The sequence below is a fragment of the Larimichthys crocea genome, chromosome XXIII (genome assembly GCF_000972845.2).
Source record: "Larimichthys crocea isolate SSNF chromosome XXIII, L_crocea_2.0, whole genome shotgun sequence".
NCBI classification, from domain to species: Eukaryota; Metazoa; Chordata; class Actinopteri; family Sciaenidae; genus Larimichthys; species Larimichthys crocea.
The window spans coordinates 5,912,726-5,924,401 of record NC_040033.1 but is presented as its reverse complement, the minus strand read 5'-3'; the positions used below and the strand labels follow the sequence as shown (position 1 = coordinate 5,924,401).

Here is an 11,676-nt window from a genome sequence, read left to right as displayed (position 1 = left end):
ATTTATTTATTTTTAAATGTGTCACATTTTAAGCCTGGCCTATAATAACTTTTATATTTACTATATTCACTTTTATTTCACCTTATTAACTGTGCCAAGTTTATCCATTCTGCTTCCCTTCATCAACCTATAATGAGCGTTAAGTTAAGTTATTGATTTATGTTCTTTTCATTTCACAACAAAGAACTGCTGTCTCACTGTAGCTGCTGGTCATGCTGTGTTAGTATCATATATCATTTATCAGTTATATTTTTTAATTCTCACAAATTATTATGACAAAAATTGGCGGACCCCCAGCTGAAGACCCCTGTTATATACTGTTATTATTATTATTATTATTATATACTGTTATTATATAACAATAACACTACCATCATCTTGCCACTGCACCATCTGTCTGTCTATCACCTCATGTCAGCAGCCATACTTTATGTTGTTTATGAACTAAATTAATATCTTAAAAGTCCGTTTTCAGATGATTTAACATGCCCTTCATAATTTCATTTTTTTGCATAAGCCCTGGTTGATTTTTTTAATTTTAATTTTATTTTGTGTTATATTTTGATTTTTTTCCCCAAACTTTATTGAAAGAACAAACAAACAAATTAGGAATTCAGTCATCCTAGTTCACATTGTACAATAGTAACATAGCACCAGCATAGTTACGTGATAGTATAAAAAGACTCAAGGGGGAAAAGCAAAAAGATGTGACAGACTTTGTAATCTTACATATAAATAAAGTTCTAGTTATAACTGTTGTGACAGGTTATTGGTTGAAAATATCTGCATGAATATTCATTATACATAGACATTTTTTTTTTAAATAATTAACTTAAGAGACCTCAATCAAAAATAGCTTAAACGATGGTGATTGATCTTATTTCTTAATTTATGAAATTATATTATTATATTATTGTTATATTATTATTTATATCATGGTCACTTTTGTAATATTATTTATATTATGGTCACTACTCTTGCAAATAATATTATTATTTATATTATGGTCACTTTCTTTTCAATATTTCTTACACTATGGTCACTTTACATTACAATACTCTTTTTATATATCATGCCACTTTTATCCTCAGTACTTGTCTGTGTTTATTGTAGGTTATAGATATTTCTGTCTGTTTATTGTGTTTTTTTTGTTGTTTTTTTGCCTTTTCTACTCTTATATAGCATATCTAATCTAGATTAGATTAGATATACTTTATTCATCCCACCAATCTAATCTAATCTTGAAATTTACATTCATGGATGTGAAATATTCCCTAACAAAATTAATACATTATTATTATTTGCATCATGGTCACTTTCTTTTGTAATATTATTTATATCATGGTCACTTACTTGTGTAATATAATTTATATTATGGTCACTACTCTTGCAATAATATTATTATTATATAGATATTTCTGTCTGTTTATTGTGTTGTTTTTTTTTTGCCTTTTCTACTCTTATATAGCATATCTTAGATTAGATATACTTTATTCATCCATGTTGTAGTCTCTTGTTCATGTCAACCATTGCTATTTTCTTTTTTGTCCATTGCTATTTTTTGTTCTTGTTTGTTTTTGTTTTTTGTTTTGTTTTTTTGTTGTTGTTTTTTTGAAGTTTATGTTCTACCTTAGTACTTGTTTTAGCACATTCTACTTTAGTACTTCTTGTAAATATGTACACTTGTGTTTTCCCTCCTTGACTATTTTTTCGCCGTTGTGGGATAAATAAAGTATTATCTTATCTTATCTTATCTTATCTTATCTTATCCCACCAATCTATTACAAACTATTATTATTTGCATCATGGTCACTTCTTATTATTAATATATATATAATATAATTATATATATATATATATAATATATATATAATATATATTATATATATGAATATTTTGAAGGTAGGGGTTTCCCTTCGGCGGTGACGTCACCGCTGAGCTGGATGACGCACACGCGTCTCATTGGTTCTCACCGGACGCACAGGGCCTGTAGTTTGAAAGCTCTGAGTGTGTGTGTGTGTGTGCTGGGCCCCTAAAGAAACCAGCCAGCCAGCAGCCACACTGCGAACAAAGTTACAACATTTTGAAATAAATTGAAGGAATTGCTGAGACATTTTCTCGGCGCTTTGACACTTTTTTTTTTTGTTTTTGTTTTTTTAAAGGAGGAGGGGGGGGGGGAAGTGAACCATGCGGTAAAAGGAGCAAGGAAGCCGGGAAGGATACGCGTGAAGCGGCGGCGGCAGCAGCGGATTGTGTGTTTTTTTTTCTTGGAAACAGCTTTTTTGTTGTTTGTTTTATTGTATGTTTGGACTCTTGACTCGGCGAGGAGAGAAGAAAGTGGCTAACGCGCTAGCTAGGCTAGGCTAGGCTAAGCTAGGCTAGGCTAGGCTAGGCTAGCGGCGTGCTACTTCCTTGTTGAGCGCGATGGAGGGCGACACGAAGTTTGCGAGAGGGAGACGGAGTTTCAACACTTTGACACTATCCGGTTGATGGATTCACATGCCAGCATCGGCTGCTACATTTCAGGAGGGACAGAGGAGGTAGAAGCAGCGGCGCCTTTTTGTTTTTTTGTGGCGGCCTGGTGCTAAGGAGCTATCGGAGGCTAGCTGGAGGCTAAACACCGACTACCAGCACAATGGTTGAGTACCGACCAGCTCTGTAACCAAACGTGACATCGTGGAGTTTATATAAATGAAAGCTGTTGGCACCGGGTGTCATGAATTTATCACTTTTTTGTGAAATGAGCTGAGCTAGCTGGCTAATTAGCCGTCACACACACACACACACACACACACAGCTAGCCCCAATGTTTTGTTCCACGGCACAGCAAGAAGAGACATTTATATAAGTTAAATAGTGATAAAAGGTGTTTTTTCTTTTTTGGGGGGGGGTTTGTTTTGTTGGATAAATGCCTAACTCGGAGGTGCTTCGCGACGGTCGGGGTCGGAGCCCCTCCGCGCAGAGGAATGCTAACCGGCAGGACCGGCGGGGTAAGCCGGGGAGCGGTGCTGCTCAGCGGGAGAGGCACCGCGACAAGAGCCGGTCGTCGGTGTCCAAGAGGAAGAAACGCAGGCAGGCCAAGGATAGAGACTTGTGGCATGCCGGTACAACAGGGGGCCCTGATGGTGAGAGAAGAAGCAACTTTGAAAAAGAGGCTGAACTTCGGACATTGGTGGAGTATGATGACGTGAGCTCCCAGTCTGAGAGGTTTTCTGGGAGCCCCTCTCCCAAACTTGACCCCCACGCTGACAGCAGGCTCTCGGTGGACCGGCTCAGCGACTCAGTCGACTTGGGTGACTACAACGGACCAGCATCCCCGAGAGAGAGAAGTCACCCAAGAGACCGGGAGGGAGTGTGCGTCGTCGGCAAGGAGGAACAAACAAGAGGACCATCGGAGAGGAGCAAGCAAGAGAAGGAGCCGGCGAGGAGGAAGGAGCAGCAGCAGCGTCAGAGCCGCGAGAGAGACTCCTCGAAAGCGAGGAGCGGAGGTAGCCTAAGTGGCTCTAAAAATCACAGAGACACTACAAGGAGCAACGACAAGAACGGCAAGAGGACGTCCACGTCTCAGTCCTCGCAACCGGCGGACAAGCGGGATTCGAAAAGGCACAGGAGTAAAACAAGATCCGAGAAAGAGCCTCCGTCTGCGTACAGAGACGCTCCGCAATCTTACAGAGATGACCGCGAAGACCTCAGGGCATACAGGAGAAGTCCTGGTTTCAAAGCAGAAAGTCCCTATGGGACGTCGTATTCATATAGCTACCAGTCTCCCGGTGGTTATAACCAGCTAATATCTAGAAGAAGTCCAACGTACGGGAGCAAAAGACCCTCTCCCAGTTCCACGTATTACAGTCGGGACGCAGACGTGTACGGGGCGTACGGTATGCCGAAGTCGCCCAGTTCGTACTCCAGCAACAAAAGGAAGAGGTCCCCGACGAGCCCGGCGAACTGGCGCAGGTCCCCGAGTTACGGCCGACACAGCCCGTACGAACAAGGAGAGTTTGTGTCGAGTCCGTACGGGAACCGCAGGAGGTCAAGGAGTCCGTACAGGAAGTCCCTGAGCCCAAGTCCAGATGTCAGGTGAGTTCTTAGAAAGCAGCTAATGGGAAAGGTGTAGGTGTGAATTTTGGCTTTTATAAACACAAACCTGGGTACCAAAGTTTGTGATAATCATGCATCCAAAACAAGGACAAAGTTGTAACCTTTCTTTTTATTTATCGATGTTTTCCTTCGTTATTTGCTGGCGTGTTTCCAAAAGCATGTGACCAGACTGCATGTGACATTGTGCAATTTGAAGGCTGCATGTAGTAACTTCTTCCTATGTGGAGCAGCATTCTTCAGATTCAGAGATTTCTTATGTAACTAAAGCCGTACATGAAGTTTGGGTTGCTGACAGAAAAATCTAAAAAGGTCTCACTTTCTTTCCAGGCGATCTGCTCGGTCACGTAGCAGAAGTCCATATTCATCCTCAAGGCATTCGCGCTCCCGCAGCCGCCACCGCCACTCGCGCTCCCGCAGTCGCCCCTCTAGCCTCTCCCCGAGCACGCTCACCTTTAAAACCAGCCTCGCCGCCGAACTCAGCAAGCAGAAAAAGGCGAAAGCCGCAGAGGCCGCTGCCAAGGCCAAGAACTCCAGCAACACATCCACACCAACCAAGGGTTCCTCAGCTGCTCCCCAGCCCAGCCCCAAGTCCAATCACTCAATCAGGAAGGGCCGCCCTCCCTCTCCACCACAACCAGAGAAAGGTCCGAGAACTCCTACGTCGAGCCAGCCTCAATCCCCGTCTGACAAGTCCTCCAAGAGGACCACTGAGCATCAAACTAGCAGGGACAGAGATGCAAAGGGGAAAGATGACTCCATACATCGAGATAAAAGGAAAGCACCAGCATCTGGACAGAGCAAGGACAAGGAACGAGCCACTGGTCCACTCATCTCAACCCTACAGTTATCATCATCCCTACAGTTACCCCAAACAGTTCTTGAGCACATGGACAAAGGAGAAAGGTAACTTGCCCAGAATCTGTATGCACCTTTTTATAATTAACTGTAAATACTTACTCACACTAACACTTAAGACTTTTTTTCCTTCATCAGCTTGAAGGACGGCTCACTCTCAGGGAAGAAGAAGTCAGAGAGAAAGGCACGCCAGCTTCTTACCGACTTGCCTCTTCCCCCTGAACTTCCTGGTGGCATGCCTTCCCCGCACAGCCCGCCCGAGGACAAAAAATCCCAAACGCTTCGCAGAAGACCCAAGTATGTCGCCGCGCATTTAGCACCGCATCGTCTTTCCTCCTGCTGTCGTTTGCTGTGTATTCACTGAAATGTGTTTATGTAATTCCCAGAATCTGTGGCCCGAGATACGGCGAGATCAAGGAAACTGAGATCGACTGGGGCAAACGCTGCGTGGACAAGTTTGAGATCATTGGGATCACAGGGGAGGGCACCTACGGCCAGGTGTACAAAGCTAAAGACAAAGACACTGGTGAGTGTTCATGATGCACGTTCATTCATGACTCCTTATCAGTCAAGAAAAGTGTGAAGTTCTGTTGGGAATGAAACTCTGAAATAATCTTTCTTTCTCTTTCAGCTGAAATGGTGGCTTTGAAAAAGGTTCGGCTGGACAATGAAAAAGAGGGCTTCCCAATCACAGCCATCAGAGAGATTAAGATTTTGCGACAACTCAACCACAAGAGCATCATAAACATGAAGGAGATCGTCACCGACAAGGAAGATGCTCTGGATTTCAAGAATGATAAAGGTACGTTGGGTTTTTACACCAACGATCCAGCCACACGACGTCAGTTTGTTTGATACGTGATCTTTTATGATGACTAAAATTCTTCTTCTCTCTCCCTCAGGTGCTTTCTATCTTGTATTTGAATACATGGACCACGACCTGATGGGTTTGCTCGAGTCCGGCCTGGTCCACTTCAACGAGAGCCACATTAAGTCTTTCATGCGACAGTTGCTGGAAGGCCTGGATTACTGCCACAAGAAGAACTTCCTGCACAGAGACATCAAGTGTTCGAACATTCTGCTCAATAACAAGTGAGTCACTCCGTATGAACAGTTGTTTTATTACAGCCACACAAATTTTCCCGACTTCATCTGATTTATTCTCTTTGTCCCCTCGTCATCAGAGGTCAAATAAAGCTCGCGGACTTCGGTCTCGCTCGGCTGTATAACTCCGAAGAGAGGTGAGCCCTGTTGTTCTTTGCAGATACGCGCCACACTTGTTTATCTCCGCCCGTGTGAGATAATGCTATCAAACATACCCTTTTGTCTTTTTGTTCTCCCTTTCAGTCGTCCGTACACCAATAAAGTGATTACACTATGGTACCGTCCCCCAGAGTTACTTCTGGGAGAAGAGAGGTACACGCCAGCTATTGATGTGTGGAGCTGCGGGTAAGAGTCAATTTACGGTGTGTAACTTTATTATCTACCCCGTCTGTATCAATCTTTGTTTAATGATGAGTCGTGTTTTGTCCATCAGATGCATTCTTGGAGAACTGTTCACGAAGAAACCAATTTTTCAAGCTAATCAGGAGCTCGCCCAGTTAGAGCTTATCAGGTAAGTCGAGGTTAAATCAGTCAAAAATGTCTGAAATAAAGATTTGGTTCTGAATCGCCCCCCCAGAACACAAGATAACATCCTCAAAGATGGGAAAACCTTTCTTTAAAAAATGACCCATAACTCAAAATATTCGACAACTTGTTGATTAATCGCTGCAGCAGGAGTTCTGAACTCTTGACATACTCCCACACGGTGAGCCGTCGTCTGAGGGAGGCGTTTCCGCCGTCTAAAACAGGAAGACAAAGCATTACTAATTCTTTCCACCGATCGACCAAATCGACTACGATGCTGCGCAGCCCTCACATGTTTTTGTCTTCACTGCCTTTGTCAGAGGAAATGTGAAGGTGGTGATTAATGCAGCGGAGGCAGGCCGCCTCTGCTGTGCCTGAAAGTTCGTACGGCTAGTATGGCATACAGAAACAAGCGCGTCACTTTACCGTCCTCACTTGATTTATTCACTTGCAATATTGGTGGCAGTACGTGAGGAGCGCGAGTGAAGGAACATGTGATAACAAGCTGTGCCAGGGTGTTGTCAGAAGTCATTTCGGGATGTGTAAGGAATCACAGTTGCCTGATATTGTTGCTGTTCTTCTTTAAACAAATGAACTTCTCTCTTTTAGTCGAATATGTGGTAGCCCGTGCCCTGCTGTCTGGCCAGATGTAATAAAACTTCCCTTCTTCAACACCATGAAACCAAAGAAACAGTACAGGAGACGGTTACGAGAGGAGTTTGCTTTGTAAGTCTGATAAGATTTCTCATTGAATTAAAGTGTTTGGACCTTCTCGCAGTGCGTTGTACTGAAATCTTTTCTGTTTCTGTTGTCCAGCATCCCTCCGTCCGCCCTGGACCTGTTCGACCACATGTTAAACTTGGACCCCAGCAAACGCTGCACAGCCGAGCAAGCGCTAGGCAGCGAGTTCCTCAAAGACGTGGACCCAGACAAGATGCCCCCACCGGAGTACGTCCTGCTTGGTGTTGCATCAACATGGATGTACAGCGTACTTAATGTTTTCTCAGCATTTACCCGTTTCCGTCTCTCTCTGCAGTCTACCACTGTGGCAGGACTGTCACGAGCTGTGGAGTAAGAAACGCCGGCGACAGAAGCAGATACCGGAGGAGCTGGCGGCCCCCAAGGCGCCGCGGAAAGAGCTGGGCCTTGACGACAGCCGCAGCAACACTCCCCAGGGCTTCCCCGCTCCTGGAGGCATCAAAGCTCAGAACGCAGCCGCTTCAGCGCTGCTGGGTGAGTTTACCTACTGTCTGTATTTGTACTCTGTTATTATCAGCTTGTCAGTCACTGGTAATGAACCTTGAATTACATTTTCTTTGACGAGCGCCGTAATGCGTCCAAGAACTCTGCATACTCGATAAGCTGGGAACAGGAAAAACTCTCAAATTTATAACAACTGTATATCAGTTTTTAGAGGTCATTGAAGCTTGTTGACATGTTTGATCCAGAATGTAACTCATTCTTTCACTTCGTCACTTACTGCGTCTTTCCTGTCTCTGAAGGTCATAAATCTTGAGACACACTGAAGCACCCTCAACTCTCTTAAACCTTGTTCTAGTGATGAATCATCTCGCGTCCTGTGGTCTAGCTTTCAGTTTCACATGAAATGCCACGAATGAGCATTAAAATGTCTTTTAAAGACTGTTCTGAGGAAAAATGTTAAACTAAAGCTCCAGAAAAAGCTACCTCGAGTTTACGATGTCACCTCACATGTGAACCTCCATGCTCATGTTGTTTTTCTGTCTTCTTACAGACCCAAAGGGTCCAAACTCTCAGTTAACCCAGGAGCAGCTGGCGGTGCTCCTCAACTTCCTCGGCCAGCCCAAGAGCGCAGTCAACACAGCCCAGTTTGTCCAGTCCATGAGCACAAAGGTCAATCAGGAAACATTACAGCAGCTCTCCAAAGCCCTCGCTCCCACCGACCCAGCAGAGCCTCCTCCTCCCCCTCCTCCTGCACCTACAACCGCCAAGCCTCCGCAGCCCGCTGCTCCCGCCGGAGTGCCCCGCACACCCCCGATGCCCAAGCCTCCCTCGCCGCCCATGTCTGCGCCGTCGGGTATCCCAGAAGGAGAGGCCGCAGCTGCGACGCAGACCGCCATGACGATGCTGCTGGCTCAGCTCCTCCAGGCCCAGCAGGGTCAGAGGCAGGAGACGAGCGACAGCGGGGAAGGGACGGAGAGCACCAACCCCGCAGGAGGAGCACCGGGGGCGCAGCTTCTACCTCCAGAGGTCAAACAGCCTCCAGAGCCCAGCCCAGTGTCTCCAGGTAACCCTTTGAGAAGGTTTGAACCCTGTGTCAGTGAATTCTTGGCATCAAATAACAGTTTGTACATGATTTCTTTCAGTGTCTGAAGTTGGAGTGTCCATCCTGCCCCCAGACCAGAGACCGCCTGAGCCCCCAGAGCCACCTCCACATGCTGACCTGGACTACCGCCAGCCACCACCCGAACCCAAGACTGGCCACGCTCCCCCTATTGCATCTGCAGGTGGAGGCGATGGAGGGAGACCCCCAGAGCCAGACTACCCACCTCTCCCCACTGCAGAGGGGCCCGGTTACGGCGGAGACTACAGCCACCCGCCTCCTCCGCCGTTCACCCCCGCAGGGTTCGGGGACGGCTACATGGGTCACATGTTAGGCGGAGGCCTGCCACCTCACGCTCTGAGAGAAGTGTTCAGCGGACCAGGCCAGGCTGCCGGCTCGTCGTCTGCGGCGGGCGTCCTGGCCCCGGCCCACCCGGACCCCTTCCCTCCAGGCCCCGGAGCCACCGGACCCAGCAGCATGGTGTTCACTGGAGACAAGGACCACCGTTTCAAGTACAATCACAGCCCCTTACCTGTGGAGGGACAGCCTAACCCCAGCGCGATCCACCTGTACAACCACGCCATGGCTAGAAAGGATGGTGTACCTCCTCCCCCACCCATCCCGGCACCAGGACAACCCTGGGGCTCCCCTTCCCAAGTCGGGGCTCCACCACTACCCCTCGGTTTTGTCCCACACGTGAACTCGACAGCAACAATCAGAGGACGCGGCCTGCCTTTCTGAAAAAGACTGGAAATGTGAACTTGAAAAGTTTTGACAATGGACAAAAGGCCGGAGGACTCAGCTTTGGAGCCTGAAGCGTCTCAGGCCAGACCAGACGGATCTGGAGATGCACACTCAGTTTGTAATAACTTAAATCTGTGTAAGGCATTGTATTCCTCCTCAGTCTGGAATGTGGAGTATGTCGCAGAAGGACAGCTGAATAACACCGGAGGAGCTTTTCTTGCTCATACCATTTTCATATTTTTTTGTAATCTATTCTGCTGTCTTTTAAATTAAACTTTTACCTTTTTTGTGTGTACATTTATCAGGCCGGGTAAAATTTTAAAAACCTCTACCTTTAGCCTGTCTGTAATTGCTCCAGAGCAAACTAGTATTAATGTTTTGCACTACTGACTGAAGTAGGCGGAAACTATTTTAGCAATGAAAGGAAATGGATGATGTGCTTTATCTGCACAATTAGGAATATGACCAGTAATGTAGTGTTTTTGTTTTTTTTTCAATGGCCATGATTATGTTGAAACAATGATGGCTCGGTTGAATGGGTTGATGGCTTAGGTATCAGCACAGGGAGCGATGAGGTAAAAAAAAACAAAGACTGTTAGTTCCAGAGAGACTGGTAGCACTTGGACGACTGCAGCAAATCACGCAGAAAGGCTGTTTTCACTTTAAATTCCACATGCCTTTTTGCCAGTAGGTCATGAGCGAAAGCAACAACAACAAAAAAAAAAAATCACATAACCCGAGTTCAAAAAGGAAACAATGTCTTTTTTTTTTTTTTTTGTACTAAAATGATTTTGTCCCCCTCCCTCCTCCTTTTTTTGGCAAATGTTTATTAAAGAAATGCCAACAACAAACACACGAGCGTCTGTTTTAATCACTGTAGATGTTGGTGACTTCGCGGATCGCACCACTGGATGGCAGTGTCACGTCAAACATCGGCGATGATGAATATGCTGCCTGTCTGTGAGGCAGATTGACGTTCAGTGCTGCGACTGTAGGAGAGTCTCGCTCAAAACTGACGGACCGCAGCTGATTTCGCTGCTCCTCGACACTTAGAAGCTCCTCAAGCGAGTCATAATGCAGAAAGACATTTTGGCTGTATTTACAGAATAATAAAAAAAAGACACTGCCTTGTCTCATTTGATAAAGAGTCTGAGCAGTGCAAACGTGGCAAAGGAGATAGCAAGTTTCAGGGAACTAATACATAACCTCAAATACAGATACAGAGCAACGCGACTGTCGGGAAGAAAGAAAATGTTCCGACAGCTGGACTCACGCTTTGAACTTCATGGAAAACTGTTGATCATCAGAGATGCACCCTCTTAATACCAACTTTGATAATATCCCTCGATGTCAGTCGACCTTTTTGACCTTTGACCCTTTATCAAATAAGATAATACCCTCAAATAAATCATTTTTTTCAAAGACATGTTCAAATTAAATTACTTTTCCTATACACAGGTCTGAGTTGCGACGTTAGGCGGTTCTTCATGGTGACGCCATAGAGAAACCTTTTGCCAGTCGTTCCTTTATCTTCCAAGAGTTAATTCAAGATGCAATTTATAATACATTCAATTAAATTATTTAATTTTCGATGCAACAGTTGCTCTTTGTAGTAGAATTTGACCTTTTTATGATTAGAAATGGCACCACAACACTAAATTCTTCACACAGCCACACGTTAGTTAAGAGGTTTGGCATGTGGCAGCTGTTCAGGTGTTCGAACTGTCTGTTTTTTGAGGTTTTTTTAAAACAAGTTCACATTGTTGCAGAGGCTGACTTAAAGAACGAGTAATGAGTATTCTAAAGACGCCTTAAAGCGGGAAAAACAAAAGATTATTAAACATAAAAAAGTGATTTTTAAAAAAGATTCAGAACCTTAAACAACAAAAAAGGGTTCCTAAGGATAAAGAAGTTCTCCAACCAGGAGACACAGGAGATCCAAATCATGTCTATTAAGTCTAAAATTAAGAAGAGAAGCTTACAAATTCATAATAGACATTGACACACATAATTGAATAAAAATATATCTGGTCATTATATCAAAGTAA

At 44.9% G+C, this 11,676-nt stretch overlaps 1 protein-coding gene across 1 annotated transcript; it reads left to right on the top strand.

Moving 5' to 3' along the window:
* The first annotated feature begins 1,973 nt into the window (after window positions 1-1,973).
* cdk13 (cyclin dependent kinase 13) lies at window positions 1,974-10,355 on the top strand. The gene is made up of 14 exons (XM_010746511.3): window positions 1,974-4,077; window positions 4,426-5,001; window positions 5,092-5,250; window positions 5,340-5,479; window positions 5,585-5,755; window positions 5,856-6,045; window positions 6,138-6,194; window positions 6,301-6,402; window positions 6,491-6,568; window positions 7,192-7,308; window positions 7,399-7,530; window positions 7,619-7,815; window positions 8,336-8,848; window positions 8,928-10,355. Exons 1-14 carry the CDS (start codon window positions 2,909-2,911, stop codon window positions 9,623-9,625), a joined length of 4,299 nt encoding a protein of 1,432 aa, XP_010744813.3. The 5' UTR covers window positions 1,974-2,908; the 3' UTR covers window positions 9,626-10,355.
* The last annotated feature ends 1,321 nt before the right edge of the window (window positions 10,356-11,676 follow it).